The sequence below is a fragment of the Salvelinus fontinalis genome, chromosome 9 (genome assembly GCF_029448725.1).
Source record: "Salvelinus fontinalis isolate EN_2023a chromosome 9, ASM2944872v1, whole genome shotgun sequence".
Classification (NCBI taxonomy): Eukaryota; Metazoa; Chordata; class Actinopteri; order Salmoniformes; family Salmonidae; genus Salvelinus; species Salvelinus fontinalis.
In genome coordinates, this window is record NC_074673.1 from 8,470,817 (window position 1) to 8,497,513 (window position 26,697).

General features: G+C 46.5%; 2 protein-coding genes across 6 annotated transcripts in view; both read right to left on the bottom strand.

Moving 5' to 3' along the window:
* Nucleotides 1-11,125, bottom strand: part of LOC129862005 (calcium/calmodulin-dependent protein kinase type 1D-like) — a 63,138-nt gene extending 52,013 nt beyond the window's left edge. The window contains exon 1 of the mRNA XM_055933278.1: nucleotides 10,518-11,125. Coding sequence (XP_055789253.1) covers nucleotides 10,518-10,612 — 95 coding nt within the window. The 5' untranslated portion in view covers nucleotides 10,613-11,125. The remainder of the gene's footprint in view (nucleotides 1-10,517) is intronic.
* Nucleotides 11,126-13,202: 2,077 nt separating this feature from the next.
* The window catches only part of LOC129862001 (2-oxoadipate dehydrogenase complex component E1-like), a 47,340-nt gene continuing 33,845 nt past the window's right edge, over nucleotides 13,203-26,697 (bottom strand). For 3 of the 5 annotated variants that reach the window (XM_055933269.1, XM_055933268.1, XM_055933267.1), the window contains 3 exons: nucleotides 23,206-23,372; nucleotides 15,377-15,462; nucleotides 13,203-14,045 (listed from right to left, as the gene is read on the bottom strand). In XM_055933269.1, coding sequence (XP_055789244.1) covers nucleotides 13,941-14,045; nucleotides 15,377-15,462; nucleotides 23,206-23,372 — 358 coding nt within the window. In that variant the 3' untranslated portion in view covers nucleotides 13,203-13,940. Of the gene's footprint in view, nucleotides 14,046-15,376; nucleotides 15,463-23,205; nucleotides 23,373-25,690; nucleotides 25,984-26,697 lie in introns of those variants that run through there. The other 2 variants (XM_055933270.1, XM_055933271.1) reach the window with 2 other exon arrangements.

The following is a 26,697-nucleotide window of genomic DNA, read 5'->3' on the forward strand; positions in this document are numbered from 1 at the left end:
GTGGAGTGGAGCATGGTCTAATGGAATCCAGGTGGAGTGGAGCATGGTCTAATGGAACTACAACTCACTTTAGGACTCATGGTCAGCGTTCGGCTGAAGAACAGTCGGACAGAACACAACCTTCCTCGAGTACGGTCACTAGTACGGTCACTAGTACAGTCACTAGTACAGTCACTAGTACAGTCACTAGTACAGTCACTAGTATGGTTTGCAAATTGATGTAGTTCAATACATTTGTCTTTGTCAGAACTATTCAGTTAATACTACATTGTTTTATGCCAACATTTACCAAAACAAGCCATGTCTGAGGCGTATAATATGTTAATATGTTATGTCTGTATGTAGAAATGGCTGTAATTTAGTCAGGGTCAGAATGGGAAGACAATAAGGAATTAGAAGAGGTTCAGACATTCTAATGATAGATCTTAGAATGCTTTACAACTGAATTAGACACCGGGTATTTTGGTCCTGGATGCTGATTAGCTGAAACAATATTTCAGCCGTGTGTATATCAGACAATATACTAAAGGTATTACCCAAAAACACTTGTTTACTGTTCTAATTATGTTGGTAACCAGTAGCCGTGGTATGTCGGCCAATATACCACACCCCTTCTGGCCTTAGATGGGTTGGTTGTTTAACAACTATGGGGCAAAACAGACGGGGTTGGCTTAGACTGTTGACAAAATGCAAACTATAAATTGTCTCCAATGTTTATTGAATGGATAAATAAACTTGCACTACATTTACATTTAAGTCATTTAGCAGACGCTCTTATCCAGAGCGACTTACAAATTGGAAAGTTCATACATATTCATCCTGGTCCCCCCGTGGGAATTGAACCCACAATCCTGGCGTTGCAAGCGCCATGCTCTACCAACTGAGCCACACGGGACCAGGGCACTATGCTCTACCAACTGAGCCACAACTGAGCCACACGGGACCAACTGAGCCACACGGGACCAGGGCACTATGAGCACTTGTTGTCTCTCAAATACATCGTTAAAGTTGTTGGTTAGCTAGCATGCGAATCTGATCCATATTAGCATTGACATGACATCAGTCAAAATACCTCAAAACAAGACATGGTATCAAGAACAAGATGAAAAAAACTGAAACGGGCCACTTACGATTCACCACATGGCAGTTTATTGTCATTGTTGCTAGCTATCTGGCCATCCAGAATCACAACACAGGGACTTCTGCCCCATTGAATCGTACGCATCGTTGTTCGTGACATGCTCAGCGAACCCGTCTATTGTTTGATTATAATTCCTGCAGCAGGCTAAAGTGTTGCCAAAATCCCCTCAATGTGATGATTACTGCCCTGCTGTTGAGCAGCTAAATCAGCACTCGGTTGATGACAAGGCCTACATGGTGTTATGCGCTCTCAATTTAGGAAGAGTTCAAATGGAACAGACCCCAATCCTGTAGACTACACTACATTGGTATGAGCTTTCCATTTAGGAAGGACTGAATTGAAATGGAACAGACCCCAATCCTGTAGGCTACACTACATTGGTATGAGCTTTCCATTTAGGAAGGACTGAATTGAAATGGAACAGACCCCAATCCTGTAGGCTACACTACATTGGTATGAGCTTTCCATTTAGGAAGGACTGAATTGAAATGGAACAGACCCCAATCCTGTAGGCTACACTACAGTGGTATGCCAACATTCACCAAGACAAGTAACAGGCATCACCATAAGAGGGTTGATTGATTCTGTATTTACAGAAAACAGAGAGTACTTGAGACTGGCAATGTGGTATAGGCGTGTCATGGGCGTGTCATAGGTTGTCATAGGCGTGTCATAGGTTGTCAAAGGTGTGTCATAGCACAACGTAAATCCGTTAATGATAACTTCATACAGGCATTATACCTGCTGTACAGCAAATTATGATTTGCAAAATCTATTAGTCCTGAGATGAATAAAACATCCCCTCATACTGATTATTACTAACCAATGATTTATTTATACATTAGATGACTAATAGGGGCTGTAAAAAAAACTATTTTGGAAGCTATAGAAATGCCTTTATTAATGTCTACATTTATTTTTGCCACATATATTCTATTACATACACCTTATTGCATACTTTTAAATGACATTATGTGAGAGGGGCACCGAGTGGTGCAGCGGTCCCCAGGCATTGCATCACAGTGCTGAGGCGCCACTACAGCCTGGGGTTTGATCCCAGGAGTGCCAATATGGTCGACCGATGGCTTCAAAGCGTCTCATTGGCAATTACATAGCATCAGCAATCTAGAGTTTATATACATCATTGTTTCTAACACACCACTGCTATGCTGTCCAGTATCTGCTACTGCATCAACACTAGTGGCATGTTAGGCCTATATGTTGTTGCTATGATCTCTGGCCCTGGCCTGCGGTTGCTTTCCCGGAATGTTTGCTCTGGGCTCGGCTAGTCAGACTCTTGATTAAATGGGGGAAATAATCCTTCTAATCTTTCTTATTGGAGATTAGTTTGGCTGAGACTGGCCTGAGAACGATAAGAGCTGGCTAGTATAGTCACTCCTTACCAAATGTAAAAAATACAAAAGTGAGGGTAGAGAGAGAGAAAGAACTGCCAGAGAGGCTTCAACTAAATCTGTTCTAAAGATCGCGGCTAAGCCAGAAATCTCTTGGGAGCGCCCGACTGTTACTGTTTTGATACGGGCGATTACTGCCCAATCTCCTCTCTCTCCAGATAGCTATGCCTCTGCTCTGTCTGGCACACTCCAAACCCCTGCAGGCAGCTGTACTGGGGCTCAGAGGGCCTTGCTGGCAGCTGTACTGGGGCTCAGAGGGCCTTGCTGACAGTTGTACTGGGGCTCAGAGGGCCCTGTGTGCAGCTGTACTGGGCTCAGAGGGCCTTGCTGGCAGCTGTACTGGGGCTCAGAGGGCCTTGCTGACAGTTGTACTGGGGCTCAGAGGGCCCTGTGTGCAGCTGTACTGGGCTCAGAGGGCCTTGCTGGCAGCTGTACTGGGGCTCAGAGGGCCTTGCTGACAGCTGTACTGGGGCTCAGAGGGCCTTGCTGGCAGCTGTACTGGGGCTCAGAGGGCCTTGCTGGCAGGTGTACTGGGGCTCAGAGGGCCTTGCTGGCAGCTGTACTGGGGCTCAGAGGGCCTTGCTGGCAGCTGTACTGGGGCTCAGAGGGCCTTGCTGGCAGGTGTACTGGGGCTCAGAGGGCCTTGCTGGCAGCTGTACTGGGGCTCAGAGGGCCTTGCTGGCAGCTGTACTGGGGCTCAGAGGGCCTTGCATTCGGTCTTCAACGAGGTCCGGAGGTTATATTTCCTCCTTGTCAAATTTGCAAAACATAGTCCTTTATCCATCGTTTTGGCAATTTTCACTGCTCCCTGACTGTCTAGCTTTCATTTCTGTGATTGGACACAGTCAAGATACAGTATGAATGTAGGTCCTTTATCCTTTATACACAGTTTAGATCAAAATTGCCGTGTTTGACACCCCTGCTTTAAACTGATATGTGTACTATAGTGCTCTCCACTGATAGTGAATGCGGTTACAGTGGTCCCCTGTTTCATAGTGATCTAATTGTCCTGCACAGATGGGATCAGTTTAAGAGGGAACTGTATGAGTATGTATTAGTTCATAATTCTAAATGTTTCTCTCACCGGTGCATCATCATCATCATTAGTTGGTCTGTTTCTGCTCTCTTACCAATTCCTTATGGAATTGCAGTGCCAAGCATGTTTCTCTTGACAACAACAGCAGCAAGGGAGAACGCAAGAGCAGGCACCGATCTGTGACCGGGCTGCATCGTCAGTTAACCATTTAGGTCAGCTCACATGGTACCTGGAGCAGGGCTCACTGCTGAGGACACTTATTCACTACCTGAAAATACCAACAGCTTAAAGCACTGGAATTAGACCTGAAAAGAGAGAGAGAGAGAGAGAGAGAGAGAGAGAGAGAGAGAGAGAGAGAGAGAGAGAGAGAGAGAGAGAGAGAGAGAGAGAGAGAGAGAGAGAGAGAGAGAGAGAGAGAGAGAGAGAGAGAGAGAGAGAGAGAGAGAGAGAGAGAGAGAGAGAGAGACAGACAGACAGACAGACAGACAGACAGACAGACAGACAGACAAAGAGAGAGATAGAAAGACAGAGAGAGACAGAGAGAGACAGAGAGAGATAGAAAGACAGAGAGAGACAGAGAGAGACAGAGAGGCAGAGAGAGACAGAGAGAGACAGAGAGACATAGAGAGACATAGAGACAGAGAGAGAGAGAGAGAGAGACAGAGAGAGAGATAGAAAGACAGAGAGAGACAGAGAGACAGAGAGAGAGAGACAGAGAGACATAGAGACAGAGAGAGAGAGAGAGAGAGACAGAGAGAGAGATAGAAAGACAGAGAGAGACAGAGAGAGACAGAGAGAGACAGAGAGACATAGAGAGACATAGAGACAGAGAGAGAGAGATAGAAAGACAGAGAGAGACAGAGAGACAGAGAGAGAGAGACAGAGAGAGAGAGAGAGAGAGAGAGAGAGAGACAGAGAGAGAGATTGAAAGACAGAGAGAGACAGAGAGACAGAGAGAGAGAGAGAGAGAGACAGAGAGAGAGATAGAAAGACAGAGAGAGACAGAGAGACAGAGAGAGAGAGAGAGAGAGAGAGAAAGAGAAAGAGAGAGACTGTGACGGTGATAGACTTGATGGCTTTAGTGACACAGCAGATCCCATTAGATAACGACTGACTAGCAGCATGAGAGCAGATGAAAACATACCGTAACACCATTACAGGGCTATCTATATGGTCTACATCTCAAATGGCACCCTATTCCCTACATCATGCACTACTTTTGACCAAGGCCCTCTATAGGGATTAAGGTGCCATTCGGGATGCACACACAGACACAGACACAGCTGCTGTGCTGCGGAAGGTGTTCACAAACATAATCACATTCTGCTATTGATCCACGGACCCTGACATCTACTTTATAATATTGTTCCTCTCCTACAGATCAGTTGAATAGCTGGCTGACAGGTGCAATCCATTCTGTTTCTCAACACAAACAGGGCAGGATAGAATCCTAACCCTAACTCTTACACACTAGCTTGTACCCTAACCCCTACACACTATCTCCTACCCTAACCCCTACACACTAGCTCCTACCCTAACCCATACACACTATCTCCTAACCAAACACTACACAACATTTCCCTGTAATAAACTACTCTGAAGGTTTTACCATATGGCTAATAGGTCTACCTAATAAACTATCCAACCTTTCTGGTGTAAAAGTGTCTAGGGCCTAGAAAGGGTAGATGCTAGGGGTTTGAGGTGGTTCAGTCAGGGACAATTGAGAACAGATGATCCCTATTGGACACTGATGGGGAAGCCTGAAGTGGAGGAGGAGGGGAAGGAGATAATCTGAGTCTCTTCCTGTCTCTGTGCCTCACTCCTCCTTCCTAGATCAGTCTATTCTTAATCCCCAAGTAGTCAAAGCCTCTTGGCTGAACGAGGAATCGGGAGGAGGAGGAGGAGGAGGAGGAGACAGTGCTGTGTGCATATATGTAATAGCTGCCAGGGCCGTCTCAACCTGGCAGCTAACTCACTGCATACACTACACACACACAACACACACTACCTACTGGGTCTGCTTATACACAACACAGCAGGAGCTACCGGGAGCAGGAATGGCCGACCTGGGCCTCTGTGGTGTTGACATGGGACTTGAGGTGTGGGTGTGTGGGTGTGGGTGTGTGTTTGTAAAAAAGTATGTAGAGATGACTGGTGTTTAACCTATCCACTGTTAAGACAGCAACTCATGATGATGATTCACAGGTGTTTAGACGAGGCCATTCACATCCACAGCTAAGAATAAAAACAGATGGGGGCATCGCAACTTCCTGCCATTATGATCGCCCACTCCCTGAATACACTGCGCCTATATGATTATGCAACACATGTTATTCTTAACTGTGTACTTCATTAAATATGTTTACATGCACAGTAATAATTCAATATTAAACAGATTATGGCATTAGGCAGATTATGCAATAGTCACCTAAACACCTTACTCTGCTTATCCTAATCGGCGTAAGGTCAAAATCAAAGTAAGCATACGCCGATTAAAACACCTAGTTTTCTGAACAATCTTTCAAATGATTAGGACATGTAACCACCTTAATGGGCGTTCCAGCGGTGTATTTGATCTGTGTATGTCCCAGCTACCAGCCCAGTGAGTTTCCTTATTAGTGTGACTGAAGTGAGTTCGGGAACGTATGTGTCTTAGAAGTGGTTTTCAAATACAAACTTGTAACCATCCTCAATGGTCTTATGTACTCCTGGATGAATATCCCTGCAAGGACAATATAGTTGAATGGAATGGAGTGGAATAGAGTGGAATTGAGTGGGAAAGAATAGAGTGGAGTGGAATTGTGTTAGGGCTTCGTGTGACCCAAGCCAGGGGTCACAGTCGTGTGTTCAAGTCAAGATGCTGATGGGAACAAGTTGCTCCTCCCTGATGATGATGAGAGTTACAAGCTGTACCTCAGGAGAAGGACAGACTGTACCTCAGGAGAAGGACAGGCTGTACCTCAGGAGAAGGACAGGCTGTACCTCAGGAGAAGGACAGGCTGTACCTCAGGAGAAGGACAGGCTGTACCTCAGGAGAAGGACAGACTGTACCTCAGGAGAAGCACAGGCTGTACCTCAGGAGAAGGACAGGCTGTACCTCAGGAGAAGGACAGGCTGTACCTCAGGAGAAGAACAGGCTGTACCTCAGGAGAAGGACAGACTGTACCTCAGGAGAAGCACAGGCTGTACCTCAGGAGAAGGACAGGCTGTACCTCAGGAGAAGGACAGGCTGTACCTCAGGAGAAGGACAGACTGTACCTCAGGAGAAGGACAGGCTGTACCTCAGGAGAAGGACAGGCTGTACCTCAGGAGAAGGACAGGCTGTACCTCAGGAGAAGGACAGGCTGTACCTCAGGAGAAGGACAGACTGTACCTCAGGAGAAGGACAGACTGTACCTCAGGAGAAGGACAGGCTGTACCTCAGGAGAAGGACAGGCTGTACCTCAGGAGAAGGACAGACTGTACCTCAGGAGAAGGACAGGCTGTACCTCAGGAGAAGGACAGACTGTACCTCAGGAGAAGGACAGGCTGTACCTCAGGAGAAGGACAGACTGTACCTCAGGAGAAGGACAGGCTGTACCTCAGGAGAAGGACAGACTGTACCTCAGGAGAAGCACAGGCTGTACCTCAGGAGAAGGACAGGCTGTACCTCAGGAGAAGGACAGGCTGTACCTCAGGAGAAGGACAGACTGTACCTCAGGAGAAGGACAGGCTGTACCTCAGGAGAAGGACAGGCTGTACCTCAGGAGAAGGACAGGCTGTACCTCAGGAGAAGGATAGGCTGTACCTCAGGAGAAGGACAGGCTGTACCTCAGGAGAAGGACAGACTGTACCTCAGGAGAAGGACAGGCTGTACCTCAGGAGAAGGACAGGCTGTACCTCAGGAGAAGGACAGACTGTACCTCAGGAGAAGGACAGACTGTACCTCAGGAGAAGGACAGGCTGTACCTCAGGAGAAGGACAGGCTGTACCTCAGGAGAAGGACAGACTGTACCTCAGGAGAAGGACAGGCTGTACCTCAGGAGAAGGACAGGCTGTACCTCAGGAGAAGGACAGACTGTACCTCAGGAGAAGGACAGACTGTACCTCAGGAGAAGGACAGGCTGTACCTCAGGAGAAGGACAGGCTGTACCTCAGGAGAAGGACAGACTGTACCTCAGGAGAAGGACAGGCTGTACCTCAGGAGAAGGACAGACTGTACCTCAGGAGAAGGACAGGGTGGAACACAGATCCATATGAGGTTGAGGGAGGAGGGAAAATGAGGGAAAATGAAGGGCTTTCAAACCGCATGTTCTCTCTTAGCCCTGGGCTAAGCCAAAAAGTGTGCAATCTGAATGCGACTTAGCCTAAGAGATGTAGCATATTGAGAATTATCTCGGATTCTGAACAACAAACAGGCTAAGCCACGATGAAGGGATATCTCCATAGCTGTTTATGGTTTAGCTCTAGTCAAGGCAAATAGCCATCGCCATCAGGGTTGGGTCCATTTACATTTCAATGCAGTCAATTCAGGAAGCAACCTGACATTCCAATTCCATTTCAGTTTACACTTCCTGACTGAATTGAAATCGACCCCTGAATCCTGATCCCCATGTTGATCCTGGTCAGTTTATTGAAGTTAAGAGTGGCATACTTGTCCTGCTTGATACCAATTTCCCAGGGCTGATCAAAACAATATGTAAACACCCCGGCCTTGAAAAATCGTTTAGAGGCAGAGAGAGTTTTTGGAAGACTCGTCTTCCAGTCTACCATTTGGGGAATTTGCCCTTCAAAGTGAGTACTTACATGCTCCCTGTCTGCATCATAACTCACCCACAGCAAAACTGCCATAAGTCAAGCAGCAGTAACTGGAAGACCAAAATAAACTCTGGAGGAATTTGTCTGCTCTGAAGTAGTACAGTAGTGGAAGCACAAGAGAATAACAAGAATGAAGAACGGCTGATGAAAGCCATGCACAAACATCACCAGCTTCATACCGACTTGTTGCAAGGGTGTGTGTGTGTGTGTGTGTGTGTGTGTGTGTGTGTGTGTGTGTGTGTGTGTGTGTGTGTGTGTGTGTGTGTGTGTGTGTGTGTGTGTGTGTGTGTGTGTGTGTGTGTGTGTGTGTGTGTGTGTGTGTGTGTGTGTGTGTGTGTGTGTGTGTATATTTGTAAGTTAGTCTCTGATGATAATGAAAATGTTCCATACTCCCAAAGGGATCTGTAAATTGCCAGGCAACATGTCAGACTAAAAATGATGTTACAGCAGACTGCTGAAAAAGAAGATATCATTACATGCAGGGATTGACCCTACACTCTTAGGGGAAAAAAGAATTCCAAAAGGGTTTTTCAGCTGTCCCCATATGAGAACCCTTTTTGGTTCCAGGTAAAAACCCTTCTAGGTTCCATGTAGAACCGTTGAACCCACTGTGGAAAAGGTTCTACATGGAACCCAAAAGGGTTCTACCTGGAACTAAAAAGAGTTCTCCTATGGGGACATCCGAAAAACCCTTTTAGGTTCTAGATAGCACCTTTTTTCCCCCTAAGAGTGTATTGCCAGGGGCAAGTGACCTGAGCAGTTACGCAGGTTGAGCCTGCTCTGAGGTTGCCCCTATTGGGCAGGTGTTTTTTCATTCTGATAACAACCAAAATGTAAAGAATTCCAGTAGTCCGGTCTTTCTGTTTTCCCCGTGTGTAGGTGAATAGCAATTTTTTTTGTAACATCATTTTTAGTCTGACATGTTGCCTGGCAATTTACAGATCCCTTTGGGAGTATGGAACATTTTCATTATCATCAGAGACTAACTTACAAATACACACACACACACACACACACACACACACACACAATCTTTGGGTAACCAATATATACTCCTGACTTGCCCGATGGGCAAGTGCCTTTCGTATTATCACAATTAAATACAGATTAGACATGATCATAATTCAGCACCAGGAATCTTCTGTATCTATTCAATGTTATCCAGTCTGACTAGAGTCTGACATCAGATAACACGTTTTCATCAGCAGGCAGCAACTGACAATCCAATTCTTCTGACCATTTTGATGCTGCAACAATGACTACCATTCACAGTCCTGTCAATGCATTTAATAACAGATGCTAACTCATGTATTTCTGATTACATACGGCATGTAAATTAATAAGAAAACCTCAAGATAATCTGTTCTGTAATGCAGGTGCCTTGCCGCATCACCTTGGACCTGCTCTATAATCTTTTGATCTCTGATATTGATAAATATATATATTTTTGAATTGTAATTTAGCAGACGTTCTTATCCACAGCGACTTACAGTAGTGAGTGACTACAATTTCGTACTTTTTCTTCTCGTACTGGTCCCACGTGGGAATCGAACCCACAACTCTGGCGTTGCGCTACCAACTATAGAGGCGGACAAGACCGCTTTCCCATCGAACTCCTGCCATAGAATATACCTATTATTGACAGTTTGAGCACGTACTTTTGAATTGTTGCATCTAGTAACTGTCGATGTCATAAACATTTGAGGGACATAATAAAGCATAATTCAAAACGTTAGTATTTGCGAAAATCGCACGTACGCCGGCAATATCACATGCCGTATTGTCTAAGCTTCGTTGACAAGAGTAGAGACAATTGCCATTTCCGCTTCTGTTACACTGTATAATCGATTGACAGCGGTCGAAACTAGTTACCACAGCCACAAAGTCATAAACCATGCCCATTTATACAATTTATCTTAATAAAATGTGATTTTAAACCTATCTCTAACCAAACTGCCAACCTTATCCTTAAATTAAAACCAAAAAGCGAAACAAAAATTCATTAAGTTTTACGATAGACTTTGTGGCTGTGCTATCTAGTGTAAACCCCTTGACAGCCGACAACAAAGTTGTAATTTAAGGACCTGTTACAAGATTCTATAATACAGTAAACCACACCGTTATTACTCACGTTCCAAGGACTTCTTTGAACTCGAATACCTTCTTGATATCATCGACATTCTTTTTCCAAGATCCCCCCCCAGACTCTCCGTTCTCACTCGCCATGTCGTCACAGGGAAGACAGACGTGAGAAGATTAGAGGTACCGCTTCACAAAGAATGTCACCTTCTTGTGCTGACTCAGTGGGGATGGTGCCCCGTCTCTAGTCGACAAAAAGTAGGACTGAATAGGGTTTCTTCCTGATTGTCGCCCAGTTAGTTTTAAACCTTGCTTTGCTCAGCCCATCCATACAACCGCTGCGCTGCGAAAGCAAAGGTGTCCTACTCTACAGTAGGCTACAGCCCTACCACCAGTTACATGTAGCAGCCTACCTACAGGTTATAACACTGCCTAATCTCTGACGTAACAGGCGGGGAGCTCCTTCGTTATTCTGTCTCATTCGCTTTGCAACAATGGATTATAGCTCTCTGGATTCTGTTTAGGCTATGTTACTTGACAGAAAGATGACTCTGGTTGGAGGTGTCGGTCGGTCGGTTGGTGTCCGTCTGAATTGAAACGCTATTCTATTGAGTCACGCTGCCTGCTTGACCGCGCCTTTGGTTGTTATAGCAATAAGGAGTGGGTGGCTGGGGAGGCCGCTCTCCTCTCGTGCTTATGTAGCCGAAAGTGTGCGTGATGAGGATGTATGAGTGAACGATTAGTGTTGGCATTGCACCAAATCCACGACTCGTGTCATTGGAGCAAGTAATGGATATATATATATATAGTGGACAATGCAAGTGACGGCTTTTACATGAATAAAACGATGATGACAGTGAACTATGCTTAGTCCTCACAACAAAATGACAACCCTGAGGGAGTATTTCAAAATCCCCTGGCATTGCTTTTGCCCTAGGCCTTCCTATGTATGCATATAATAGAATGGAAAACCCATCCAACATGCATGGCCTCAGCCAATCCAAAAGGCTTGTCACAGTTCCCTGCATGCATGTGAAGCATAGACTGCCTGCCTGGCTCCTGTTTAGAATAGATCACGTTCAACAGTTATCTCCTATCATAATTACTTATGAGGATCTTTTTTTTCCCCCTCTCCACAAAACAAAAAGGGACAGACTACTCTCAGTTAAATGTAATGGCTGTCTATTTAGAAAACCAATTAGATATGTTATAGTGTCAGAAAATCTAAAAGGAAGTGACATGAGTCTTATGTTCTATTAGAAGGTGTTAATGGGATGATGGAGCCTCTCCTGTCTGTCTCCCTTGACAGACGGATTCATTTCTGGGCCCCTGAATCACAAATCAACCCCTTGCTACTACAGTACACCTTGAATTTCAAATCAACCAATAGTAATGTAGCATTCTGGAGCTTTAGGCCATGCCCAGAAACAATCCCTGGCACCTACTCCCTATGCACTGGATTCAGGGTAAGATTGAATACTGTCTCACAGAAAATTTGGTTTTCTGGGCAGACCTGAATCCCAAATGAGCGCCTAGCCCGTACACCCAGATACCTGTGGAGATCTGAGAGGATTTGATGGTTGTAAGCAAGGAGATAAGTAGTATAGCAACAATTCCACTTGTCTCATGAGTAAGATGGATTTACTGCCATATTGTTTACACCAATCCTCTCAGAAGGGCTTAGTGGATAGATGCTGATTTGAATTCATAGTACAACTGAGTCACCCTCAAGAAGCTCAAGGATGCTACTATATTACTGACAATAAGAAAAACAGAGGAATTACAAGACTGGGTCTAACATCTGCTTTCGATAACCAGAATAAATATGCCCACAACATTTGCACAACTGTTTGAGAATAGTATCTAGTGCTATTTTGTAATAACATGGAAGGTAGATACTAAGGAAACTACATGAAAAATACGTGTGTTATGCAGGTGTGAACTGCCTTTAAAAAAAGTCCAATATAGCCGTTTTTATCTCAATATCAAATAATTTCTGGGTACCAATGAAGTACCTTTACTATGATTGTTTTCGATGATTTTTTTTTTTTTTTTAAATAAACAAAAATTTCTTCTTAGTTAAGAGCAATTTCTCAAGCAAGACTTTTGCGAGTGTAACAGTATAACTTTACGTCCGTCCCCTCGCCCCGACCCGGGCGCGAACCAGGGAACCTCTGCGCACATCAACAACAGTCACCCACGAAGCATCGTTACCCATCGCTCCACAAAAGCCGCGGCCCTTGCAGAGCAAGGGGAACAACTACTTCAGGTCTCAGAGCGAGTGACGTCACCGATTGAAACGCTATTAGCGCGCACCACCGCTAACTAGCTAGCCATTTCACATCGGTTACACTAGGACTGCCTGGGAGTGGTCTGGGTGTGGCATTAGTTTTGTAACACTAGATAGTAAATCAGAACTCTAATCCAGTAATGGTCAGTTTTTACATCAAACGTTTTAAATCGTACCTGTAGCAGTAAAAACAGAATCCGCAACAAATGCAACCTTCTGAAAATGAAATAGAAATGCTACTGAGATGGGATTAATATGACTAACTGGTAGAGAAATAGCAACCCTAACTTTCCTAAATAAATATTAAATAGCCGTGGTGCTGAAGGCGTAGTAGTTGTTCGCTTAGTGTTTTATCACAATTTAAACAAAATGAAAATCTTTGGATTTCTACACACAAACAAAAATACACAAAATAATATTTTGAAGTTTAAATTTCACACTTTAACAGTATTTTGACATTTTATTATAACAAACTGATGTTGAGGCTGACATTGAAAACAGTAGAAAACTACAGCAGCTCATGCAGACAACACTGATGAATGCCTAAGCCCTTTTGATTGACAACCTGAGACAATTTTCTACCTCAAAGAAACAAGATGATAGACTGAACAAGATGACAGTCATATGTCAGATCAATGAAATCAAATCATAATACTCTGCTGTGTGGCTATATGATCAAAAAATCAATGTATAAAACAATGATGCTGTAAACTTAGTGTCTAACGCCATAACTCAATCTGAACCATATTTAGGTTTTGCTCTTTGTCAGTAACCTAATAATGCCTTACAGCTAGAGAATTGAACACAATCTAAATTGTAATTAAAAAAACAAAACAATAATTGCTCTACGCAATTTCTGACTGTCTACATCACGTTGTTTTGTAGTTCCAACTCCATTTTATAATGCTAAACCCACCCCCACGACAAACAGCAACTGAATACGCCACATTTAAAGCAGCCCTTTAGCACTTGTGTTTTGACAACATTTGAATGGAGAGGATGAGAAGAGGTAGCCTAGCTTCCAGACTGAATCACGACAGTGAAACAAGTTAAACAAACATAAAACGGATCTGAATTCAGTCTGGATTTCCAGGATAGAGAAGAGATGTCATGTGGTTTTACTGGAGCTCCATGAAGTAGTGCTGGGAGGGAGCATCCATCTTGGACTCCATTTGTTCCAGTGGCTCAGGAGGAGAAGGTGGCGGTGAGGACGGCCTCGTTCTGCTGCTGGTGGAGCGCTCCGATGCCCACAGCCGGGGCGGGCAGAGCAGGCCGACTGACCAATCGAAGCTGGGGGAGAGAAGAAATGCATGGTTAATATTTATTCTCACATGGCACTTCATCCATGTGGGAGACACTGTGACAACAGACTAGATAACATCCAGAGATTTCTAACTCATTGTGACCTTATGTCCCAAATAGGGCCGAAGGAGATTAGCCTAAGTAAGTTAGTAGTCTCCAAGCAAGGTAAGTAATATCCAAAGATGTAAACCCAGTTAAATCTATACTGTGTTTTCCTGGTCCTTCAGACAGGGTCCTGCTTCCAATACTCTACTCAGCAAACTGGATGCAGTTTATCACAGTGCCATCCGTTTTGTTACTAAAGCACCTTATACGACCCACCACTGCGACCTGTATGCCCTAGTCGGCTGGCCCTCGCTACATGTTCGTCGTCAGACCCACTGGCTCCAGGTCATCTACAAGGCTATGCTAGGTAAAGTGCCGCCTTATCTCAGTTCACTGGTCACGATGGCTACACCCACCCGTAGCACGCGCTCCAGCAGGTGTATCTCACTGATCATCCCTAAAGCCAAAACCTCATTTGGACGCCTTTCCTTCCAGTTCTCTGCTGCCTGCGACTGGAACGAATTGCAAAAATCTCTGAAGTTGGAGACTTTTATCTCCCTCAACAACTTTAAAAATCTGCTATCCGAGCAGCTAACCGATCGCTGCAGCTGTACATAGTCCATCTGTAAACTACCCACCCAATTTACCTACCTCACCCCCATACTGCTTTTATTTATTTACTTTTCTGCTCTTTTGCACACCAGTATCTCTTCTTGCACATGATCATCTGATGATTTATCACTCCAGTGTTAATCTGCTAAATTGTAATTATTCGATTTATTGCCTTCCTCATGCCTTTTGCACACATTGTATATAGATTCTCTTTTTTCTACCATGTTATTGACTTGTTTATTGTTTACTCCATGTGTAACTCTGTGTTGTTGTCTGTTCACACTGCTATGCTTTATCTTGGCCAGGTCGCAGTTGCAAATGAGAACTTGTTCTCAACTAGCCTACCTGGTTAAATAAAGGTGAAATAAAAAAATTAAAAAGGGGCAGGGCATGCAGAGCCATGGTGTAATGGGAAAGGAAAGGGAAATACCTAGTCAGTTGTACAACTGAATGTCTTCAACTGAAATGTGTCTTCAATGGCAACACTCCCCAGTGTTATAAGTTATACATACGACTACCCACCGAGATTCAATCGCCGGGTCCGCCCTTCACACGGTTGCTCCCACCTACCCGTATCCCAGTCTGATTTCTAAACTGTCTCAATGAAAGTGTCAAATATCCACACACAAAAACAACCAACCAAAGACAGGGACAGGGCTCACCTTGCAGGCCAGCTGCTTCTCAAACCTGGGGGCCACAAACGACCAGGGGCCCATGTTCTGGGGCTCCTCCTGACTCCACACGAACTCTGTATGGGGACACACACAAAAACCAAAGTCATTGTCCATTCATATTGATTTAATGCTGCTGCAGAGAAGTAAAGGGAACAGATGGCATCTGTGGTAAGAGACAGTTTCTCAGAGCATAGTCTCAGAGCAAAAACATGCTCCATGGAGAATTTCCTTTGAAATAGTTTTTTAGACCAGGTCGAGACTTAATCTGTGTCTGAGACATTCAGCCTATGGTGTCTGTGGTAAGTAGTGATGACCCAGCATGGGCCAAGCCAGGTGAGGTTGAGGTCAGGTCAGGGTACCTTAAGCGTTGGTGTACTTGGATAAAAGCAACTGCTAAACGGTATATTAGATTTAGATACTCAACCCTGCACCTTAGGAGACGTCTGCCCTACGTACACAGACATGGAACACTTTAATAATGTTTACATACTGTTTAAGCCACTTCATATGTATATACTATATTCTAGTCAAGGCTTATTCTATAAACAGTGGGGCAAAAAATTATTTAGTCAGCCACCAATTGTGCAAGTTCTCACACTTAAAAAGATGAGAGAGGCCTGTAATTTTCATCATAGGTACACTTCAACTATGACAGACAAAATGAGAAAGAAAATCCAGAAAATCACATTGTAGGATTTTTAATGCATTTATTTGCAAATTATGGTGGAAAATAAGTATTTGGTCAATAACAAAAGTTTCTCAATACTTTGTTATATACCCTTTGTTGGCAATGACAGAGGTCAAACGTTTTCTGTAAGTCTTCACAAGGTTTTCACAAACTGTTGCTGGTATTCTGGCCCATTCCTCCATGCAGATTTCCTCTAGAGAAGTGATGTTTTGGGGCTGTTGCTGGGCAACACGGACTTTCAACTCCCTCCAAAGATTTTCTATGGGGTTGAGATCTGGAGACTGGCTAGGCCACTCCAGGACCTTGAAATGCTTCTTACGAAGCCACTCCTTCGTTGCCCGGGCGGTGTGTTTGGGATCATTGTCATGCTGAAAGACCCAGCCACGTTTCATCTTCAATGCCTTTGCTGATGGAAGGAGGTTTTCACTCAAAATCTCACGATACATGGCCCCATTCATTATTTCCTTTACACGGATCAGTCGTCCTGGTCCCTTTGCAGAAAAACAGCCCCAAAGCATGATGTTTCCACCCCATGCTTCACAGTAGGTATGGTGTTCTTTGGATGCAACTCAGCATTCTGTCATGTTCCTGACCTGTTTTCTGTTGTTTTGTATGTGTTTAGTTGGTCAGGGCGTGTTTAGTTGGTTTAGACGAGCGTTACAGAATCACCCACCACCGAAGGATCAAGCAGCGGGTTAACGGGCAGCAGCAACGGCGCAAGAAGGAGGAATGGACATGGGAGGAAGTTTTGGACGGCAAGGGTTGCTACACATGGGAGGAGATCCTGGCTGGAAGGGATCGCCTCCCATGGGAACAGCTGGAGGCGATTAGGAGAGCAGAGGCAACCGGAGAGAGGAACCGGAGTTATGAGGGTACGCGACTAGCACGGAAGCCTGTGAGTCAAGCCCAAAAAAATGTTTTTTTTGGGGGGGGGGGGGGGGGGGCCTTAAAGGGAGTGTGGCGAAGTCAGGTAGGAGACCTGCGCCAACTCCTCGAGCTTACCGTGGAGAGCGAGAGTACGGGCAGACACCGTGTTATGCGGTAGAGCGCACGGTGTCTCCTGTACGTGTGCATAGCCCGGTGCGGGTTATTCCACCTCCCCGCACAGGCAGGGCTAGATTGAGTATTGAGCCGGATGTCATGAAGCCGGCCCAACGCATCTGGCCACCAGTGCGTCTCCTCGGGCCGGCATACATGGCACCAGCCTTACGCATGGTGTCCCCGGTTCGCATACACAGCCCAGTGCGGGTTATTCCACCTCCCCGCATTGGGCGAGTTACGGGGAGCATACAACCAGGTAAGGTTGGGCAGGCTCAGTGATCAAGGGAGCCAGTACGCCTGCATGGTCCGGTATATCCGGCGCAACGTCCCCGCCCCAGCCCAGTACCACCAGTGCCTACACCACGCACCAGGCTTCCAGTGCGTCTCCAGAGCCCTGTTCCTCCTCCACGCACTAGCCCTGTGGTGCGTGTCTCCAGCCCATTACCACCAGTGCCTACACCACGCACCAAGCCAGTGCGCCTCAGCCGGCCAGAGTCTGCCGTCTGCCCAGCGGCGCCTGAACTGCCCGTCTGCCCAACGGCGCCTGAACTGCCCGTCTGCCCAACGGCGCCTGAATTGCCCGTCTGCCCAACGGCGCCTGAATTGCCCGTCTGCCCAACGGCGCCTGAACTGCCCGTCTGCCCAACGCCGCATGAACTGCCCGTCTGTACTGAGCCTGCAAAGCCGCCCGTCTGTCATGAGCCTTCAGAGCCATCCGCCAGACAGGAGCAGCCAGAGCCTTCCGTCAGACAGGAGCAGCCAGAGCCTTCCGCCAGACAGGAGCAGCCCGAGCCTTCCGCCAGACAGGAGCAGCAAGAGCCTTCCGCCAGACAGGAGCAGCAAGAGCCGCCAGCCAGACAGGAGCAGCAAGAGCCGCCAGCCAGCCATGAGCAGCCAGAGCCGCCAGCCAGCCATGAGCAGCCAGAGCCGCCAGCCAGCCATGAGCAGCCAGAGCCGCCAGCCAGCCATGAGCAGCCAGAGCCGCCAGCCATGAGCAGCCAGAGCCGCCAGCCATGAGCAGCCAGAGCCGCCAGCCAGCCATGAGCAGCCAGAGCCGCCAGCCAGCCAGGATCCGCCAGAGCCGCCAGCCAGCCAGGATCCGCCAGAGCCGCCAGCCAGCCAGGTTCCGCCAGAGCCAGCCAGCCAGGATCCGCCAGAGCCAGCCAGCCAGGATCCGCCAGAGCCAGCCAGCCAGGATCCGCCAGCCAGTCAGGAGCCGCCAGAGCTGCCCTCCAGTCATGAGCTGCCCTCCAGTCATGAGCTGCCCTCCAGTCATGAGCTGCCCTCCAGTCATGAGCTGCCCTCCAGTCATGAGCTGCCCCTCAGCCCAGAGCTGCCAGTAGTCCAGAGCTACCCCTCTGTCCGGAGCTACCCCTCTGTCCGGAGCTACCCCTCTGTCCGGAGCTACCCCTCTGTCCGGAGCTACCCCTCTGTCCGGAGCTACCCCTCTGTCCGGAGCTACCCCTCTGTCCGGAGCTACCCCTCTGTCCGGAGCTACCCCTCTGTCCGGAGCTACCCCTCTGTCCGGAGCTACCCCTCTGTCCGGAGCTACCCCTCTGTCCGGAGCTACCCCTCTGTCCGGAGCTACCCCTCTGTCCGGAGCTATCCCTCTGTCCGGAGCTACCCCTCTGTCCGGAGCTACCCCTCTGTCCGGAGCTACCCCTCTGTCCGGAGCTACCCCTCTGTCCGGAGCTACCCCTCTGTCCGGAGCTACCCCTCTGTCCTGAGCTACCCCTCTGTCCTGAGCTACCCCTCTGTCCTGAGCTACCCCTCTGTCCTGAGCTACCCCTCTGTCCTGAGCTACCTCTCTGTCCTGAGCTACCTCTCTGTCCTGAGCTACCTCTCTGTCCTGAGCTATCTAGGGGGGACCGGTGTTAACCTGTTGGGGATGGGGGCGCTGTTTAGACTATTTATGCTAATGTGGCTAATTTTTTAAACGGCTTCCCACAAAATCCTTGATCGTACAATATGCATATTATTATTATTATTGGATAGAAAACAGTCTATAGTTTCTATAGGAGTTGAAATTTTGTCTCTAAGTGGAACAGAGCCCATTCTACAGCAATTTCCCTGACATGGAGTCAGATTTGAGAAATGTTGGCCACTTTTCTGAAGTCATTTAAAAGGGCACTGTCGTTGCTATGACTATACGGACACTTCTTACGTCTTCCCCTGGATGCCTTTACGTGATGACGATTCCAACGGGCTCGATTGCGCGTTCACAGGCCCTACAAATGAAAAAACTGAAGCTAGTCATTCTTTGGGAGCTGCGTAACGCGCGTGGAAGACACCGACCCTCTCCTGTTCCAAGCGTTAGTTTAGCCTGTTATATTTCTCCGGTCATCTTTTCACTCGTTATAGGAGTTACAAACATCATAAAGTAGTTAATTTAAAGCGTTTTATAGCAATTTATATCCGTTTAGTGCGATTTTGGGACATTTATTTTTGCAACGATGTGAAAAGTTGGGCATGCTTTTCAGTTCATCCCGAACTCAGTTGACATTTCCACATGGCAAGAGGACAGCTTTCCACCAAAAGACGATTTCTCCCAAGAAAGGATCCTTTGCCCAAGATACTGATGGAAGAACAGCTCAAGGTAGGACATTTTTATTATGATAAATCGTGTTTCTGTCGAAACATTTTAGTGGCTTAGGACGCCATGTTTTTTGACGTAGCTTCGCTTGGCGCAAACTGTATTGAAAAGTAAGGATAAATTAAAAAATGTAATAACGCAATTGTATTAAGAATTAAATTGTCTATCAATCCCTGTCCACCCTATATTTTTTAGTCACGTTTATGAGTATTTATGTATAAGAGTAGATCACTGTCTAAGTGGCGCAAGGACGTTTTCTTTACCAGCTTGTCTACATTTCACATTGTCTAACCATGATTTTGGTGGCTAAATATAAACATTTTCGATCAAACTGTATATGCATGTTGTAATGTGATGTTACAGGAGTGTCATCGGAAGAATTCTGAGAAGGTTAGTGAAAAAATTAATATCTTTTGGCGATGTTGACTTTTATCGCTCACTTTGGCTAGAATCAATGCTGGGCTGCTAATTGCTATGTGCTAAGCTAATATAACGATTTATTGTGTTTTCGCTGTAAGACACTTAGAAAATCTGAAATATTGTCTGTATTCACAGGATCTGTGTCTTTCGATTCGTGTATGCTGTGTATTTTTACGAAATGTTTGATGATTAGTAGTTAGGTAAACACGTTGCTCATTGTAATTATTCTAGTCCATTTGTGATGGTGGGTGCAATTGTAAACTATGCCATATACCTGAAATATGCACTTTTTTCTAACAAAACCTATCCCATACCATAAATATGTTATCAGACTGTCATCTAATGAGTTTTTTTGTTGGTTAGGGGCTATAAATATCTTAGTTTAGCCGAATTGGTGATGGCTACTGGTGTTGGTGGACAAATAAAAGATGGTGGATTATGCTAATGTGTTTTTAGGTAATAGATGTACATCTTTACATATTGTGTCTTCCCTGTAAAACATTTTAAAAATCGGAAATGTTGACTGGATTCATAAGATCTGTGTCTTTCATTAGCTGTATTGGACTTTAATGTGTGAAAGTTAAATATTTTAAAAAAATATTTTTTTTGAATTTCGCGGCACTGGTTTTTCAGTGGGGGGGGGGGGGGGGGGGTGCCGCTAGCGCCACGCTGATCCTAGACAGGTGGTTCCTAGACCAGGGTCGGGGGCGAGGATCGCCACTCGGAGGACGCTAAGGAGGGGGTCAAAGACAATGGTGGAGTGGTGTCCTCGTCCTGCGCCGGAGCCGCCACCGCGGACAGATGCCCACCCAGACCCTCCCCTTGAGTTTTAGGAGTGCGCCCGGAGTTTGCACCTTGAGGGGGGGGGTTCTGTCACGTTCCTGACCTGTTTTCTGTTGTTTTGTATGTGTTTAGTTGGTCAGGGCGTGAGTTGGGGTGGGCATTCTATGTGTTGTGTTTCTATGTTGGGGTTAATGTGTTGCCTGATATGGTTCTCAATTAGAGGCAGGTGCTTGATGTTTCCTCTGAGAACCATATTAAGGTAGGCTGTTCTCACTGTTTGTTTGTGGGTGATTGTCTTCCGTGTCTGTGTATGTCGCACCACACGGGACTGTTTCGTTTTCGTTCGTGTATGTAGTCTGTTCCTGTTCGTGCGTTCTTCGTGTTTATGTAAGTTCACATGTTCAGGTCTGTCTACGTCGTTTTGTTATTTTGTAATTATTTCAAGTGTTCTTCGTGTTTCGTCTTGTTTAAATAAATCATTATGGATTCAACCTACGCTGCATTTTGGTCCGACCCTTACTCCTCCTCCTCGTCCGAGGAGCGTTACACATTCTTTGTCCTCCAAACACGTCGAGTTGAGTTTTTACCAAATAGTTCTATTTTGGTTTCATCTGACCAAATGACATTCTCCAATCTTCTTCTCGATCATCCAAATGCTCTCTAGCAAACTTCAGACGGGCATGGCCATATACTGGCTTAAGCAGGGGGACACGTCTGGCACTGCAGGATTTGAGTCCCTGGTGGCGTAGTGTGTTACTGATGGTAGGCTTTGTTACTTTGGTCCCAGCTCTCTGCAGGTCATTCACTAGGTCCCCCCGTGTGGTTCTGGGATTTTTGCTCACCGTTCTTGTGATCATTTTGACCCCACGGGGTGAGATCTTGCGTGGAGCCCCAGATCGAGGGAGATTATCAGTGGTCTTGTATGTCTTACATTTCCTAATAATTGCTCCCACAGTTGTTTTCTTCAAACCAAGCTGCTTACCTATTGCAGATTCAGTCTTCCCAGCCTGGTGCAGGTCTACAATTTTGTTTCTGGTGTCCTTTGACAGCTCTTTGGTCTTGGCCATAGTGGAGTTTGGAGTGTGACTGTTTGAGGTTGTGGATAGGTGTCTTTTATACTGATAAGTTCAAACAGGTGCTATTATTACAGGTAACGAGTGGAGGACAGAGGAGCCTCTTAAAGAAGAAGTTACAGGTCTGTGAGAGCCAGAAATCTTGCTTGTTTGTAGGTGACCAAATACATATTTTCCACCATAATTTGCAAATAAATTCATAAAAAATCCTACAATGTGATTTTCTAGATTTTTTTCCCTCATTTTGTCTGTCATAGTTGAAGTGTACCTATGATGAAAATTACAGGCCTCTCTCATCTTTTTAAGTGTGAGAACTTGCACAATTGGTGGCTGACTAAATACTTTTTTGCCCCACTGTAACTACTGCTGTACATACCTTTTCTATTCATTTCCTGTCCATAATGTCTATACACACCATCCTGTATAACTACTGCTGTATACACCTTTTCTATTCATTTCCTGTCCATAATGTCTATACACACCATCCTATAATAAAGGTTAAATAAATAAATAAACATATATTTATATTCGGGACTCTGACATTGCTCGTTGTAATAATTCTTAATTCCTTTCTATAAATTTTGGGGATTTTTGTGTATTGTTAGGTATTACTGCACTGAGCTAGAAACAAACATTTTGCTACACCTGCGACAACATCTACAAAATATGTGTACGCGACCAATACATTTTTATTTGATAGTAAAAATCCAATTACATTTTATTGGTCACATACACATGGTTAGCAGATGTTAATGTGAGTATAGCAAAATGCTTGTGCTTCTAGTTCCGACCGTGCAGTAATATCTAACAAGTAATCTAACAATTTCACAGCAACTACCTTTTACACACAAATGTAAAGGAATGAATAAGAATATGTACATATAAATATATGGATGAGCGATGGCCGAACGGCATAGGCAAGATGCAGTAGATGATATAGAGTACAGTATATACATATGAGATGAGTAATGTAGGGTATGTAAACATTATATAGAGTGGCATTGTTTAAAGTGGCTAGTGATACATTTATTACATACATTTTTTCATCATTAAAGTGGCTAGAGATGAGTCAGTATGTTGGCAGCAGCCACTCAATGTTAGTGATGGTTGTTTAACAGTCTGATGGCCTTGAGATAGAAGCTGTTTTTCAGTCTCTCGGGTCCCCGCTTTGATGCAGTAGTGTTTGAGGTAAGTAGTGGGCAGGTCAGGTATAGCCTACCTTTAGCATTGGTGTACTTGTTCAGCTCCTGCTGCAGGGCCTCCAGAGGGAAGGGACACAGCTCCTCCAGTCTGATCAGTGCTGTGGTCTGAGTGGCAGCTGACGTTTCCCTCTGCTTCAAGAGGGCATAGTAGTGCTTTCCTGAGCACACCACCACCCGCTGGACACTACAGGGATAGAAGGAACAGGATTATTAATCAAACCTGGACAGCAATATTATACACAGAGCACAAAACATTAGGAACATCTGCTCTTTCCATGACAGACTGACCAGGTGAATTTGAGGTGAACGCTATGACGTCTTACTGATGTCACTTTACTATTGTAAAGTGGCTGCTCCACTGGATGTCATTAGGTGAATGCACCAATTTGTAAGTCGCTCTGGATAAGAGCGTCTGCTAAATGACTTAAATGTAATGTAAATGTAAATGTCTCAAGGGCATCAGATACCACCTGGAGCTTTTCCCCTGATACATAGACATCTGTCTCAGGGGCATCAGATACCACCTGGAGCTTTTCCCCTGATACATAGACATCTGTCTCAGAGCATCAGAGACCACCTGGAGCTTCTGCCCTGATACATAGACATCTGTCTCAGGGGCATCAGATACCACCTGGAGCTTTTCCCCCTGATACATAGACCTCTGTCTCAGGGCATCAGATACCACCTGGAGCTTTTCCCCTGATACATAGACATCTGTCTCAGGGGCATCAGATACCACCTGGAGCTTTTCCCCCTGATACATAGACATCTGTCTCAGGGGCATCAGATACCACCTGGAGCTTTTCCCCTGATACATAGACATCTGTCTCAGGACATCAGATACCACCTGGAGCTTTTCCCCTGATACATAGACCTCTGTCTCAGGGGCATCAGACACCACCTGGAGCTTTTCCCCCTGATACATAGACATCTGTCTCAGGGGCATCAGATACCACCTGGAGCTTTTCCCCCTGATACATAGACCTCTGTCTCAGGGGCATCAGATACCACCTGGAGCTTCTCCCCTGATACACAGACATCTGTCTCAGGGGCATCAGATACCACCTGGAGCTTCTCCCCTGATACATTTACATTTACATTACATTTAAGTCATTTAGCAGACGCTCTTATCCAGAGCGACTTACAAATTGGTGCATTCACCTAATGACATCCAGTGGAACAACCACTTTACAATAGTGCATCTAAATCTTTTAAGGGGGGGGGGGGGGGCAGAAGGATTGCTTTATCCTATCCTAGGTATTCCTTGAAGAGGTGGGGTTTCAGGTGTCTCCGGAAGGTGGTGATTGACTCCGCTGTCCTGGCGTCGTGAGGGAGTTTGTTCCACCATTGGGGTGCCAGAGCAGCGAACAGTTTTGACTGGGCTGAGCGGGAACTGTACTTCCTCAGTGGTAGGGAGGCGAGCAGGCCAGAGGTGGATGAACGCAGTGCCCTTGTTTGGGTGTAGGGCCTGATCAGAGCCTGAAGGTACTGAGGTGCCGTTCCCCTCACAGCTCCGTAGGCAAGCACCATGGTCTTGTAGCGGATGCGAGCTTCAACTGGAAGCCAGTGGAGAGAGCGGAGGAGCGGGGTGACGTGAGAGAACTTGGGAAGGTTGAACACCAGACGGGCTGCGGCGTTCTGGATGAGTTGTAGGGGTTTGATGGCACAGGCAGGGAGCCCAGCCAACAGCGAGTTGCAGTAATCCAGACGGGAGATGACAAGTGCCTGGATTAGGACCTGCGCCGCTTCCTGTGTGAGGCAGGGTCGTACTCTGCGGATGTTGTAGAGCATGAACCTACAGGAACGGGCCACCGCCTTGATGTTAGTTGAGAACGACAGGGTGTTGTCCAGGATCACGCCAAGGTTCTTAGCGCTCTGGGAGGAGGACACAATGGAGTTGTCAACCGTGATGGCGAGATCATGGAACGGGCAGTCCTTCCCCGGGAGGAAGAGCAGCTCCGTCTTGCCGAGGTTCAGCTTGAGGTGGTGATCCGTCATCCACACTGATATGTCTGCCAGACATGCAGAGATGCGATTCGCCACCTGGTCATCAGAAGGGGGAAAGGAGAAGATTAGTTGTGTGTCGTCTGCATAGCAATGATAGGAGAGACCATGTGAGGTTATGACAGAGCCAAGTGACTTGGTGTATAGCGAGAATAGGAGAGGGCCTAGAACAGAGCCCTGGGGGACACCAGTGGTGAGAGCGCGTGGTGAGGAGACAGATTCTCGCCACGCCACCTGGTAGGAGCGACCTGTCAGGTAGGACGCAATCCAAGCGTGGGCCGCGCCGGAGATGCCCAACTCGGAGAGGGTGGAGAGGAGGATCTGATGGTTCACAGTATCGAAGGCAGCCGATAGGTCTAGAAGGATGAGAGCAGAGGAAAGAGAGTTAGCTTTAGCAGTGCGGAGCGCCTCCGTGATACAGAGAAGAGCAGTCTCAGTTGAGTGACTAGTCTTGAAACCTGACTGATTTGGATCAAGAAGGTCATTCTGAGAGAGATAGCAGGAGAGCTGGCCAAGGACGGCACGTTCAAGAGTTTTGGAGAGAAAAGAAAGAAGGGATACTGGTCTGTAGTTGTTGACATCGGAGGGATCGAGTGTAGGTTTTTTCAGAAGGGGTGCAACTCTCGCTCTCTTGAAGACGGAAGGGACGTAGCCAGCGGTCAGGGATGAGTTGATGAGCGAGGTGAGGTAAGGGAGAAGGTCTCCGGAAATGGTCTGGAGAAGAGAGGAGGGGATAGGGTCAAGCGGGCAGGTTGTTGGGCGGCCGGCCGTCACAAGACGCGAGATTTCATCTGGAGAGAGAGGGGAGAAAGAGGTCAAAGCACAGGGTAGGGCAGTGTGAGCAGAACCAGCGGTGTCGTTTGACTTAGCAAACGAGGATCGGATGTCGTCGACCTTCTTTTCAAAATGGTTGACGAAGTCGTCTGCAGAGAGGGAGGAGGGGGGGGGAGGGGGAGGAGGATTCAGGAGGGAGGAGAAGGTGGCAAAGAGCTTCCTAGGGTTAGAGGCAGATGCTTGGAATTTAGAGTGGTAGAAAGTGGCTTTAGCAGCAGAGAGAGAAGAGGAAAATGTAGAGAGGAGGGAGTGAAAGGATGCCAGGTCCGCAGGGAGGCGAGTTTTCCATTTCCGCTCGGCTGCCCGGAGCCCTGATACATAGACATCTGTCTCAGGGGCATCAGATACCACCTGGAGCTTCTCCCCCTGATACATAGACATCTGTCAAAGAGCTTCCTAGAGCTTCCTAGGGTTAGAGGCAGATGCTTGGAATTTAGAGTGGTAGAAAGTGGCTTTAGCAGCAGAGAGAGAAGAGGAAAATGTAGAGAGGAGGGAGTGAAAGGATGCCAGGTCCGCAGGGAGGCGAGTTTTCCATTTCCGCTCGGCTGCCCGGAGCCCTGATACATAGACATCTGTCTCAGGGGCATCAGATACCACCTGGAGCTTCTCCCCCTGATACATAGACATCTGTCTCAGGGGCATCAGATACCACCTGGAGCTTCTCCCCCTGA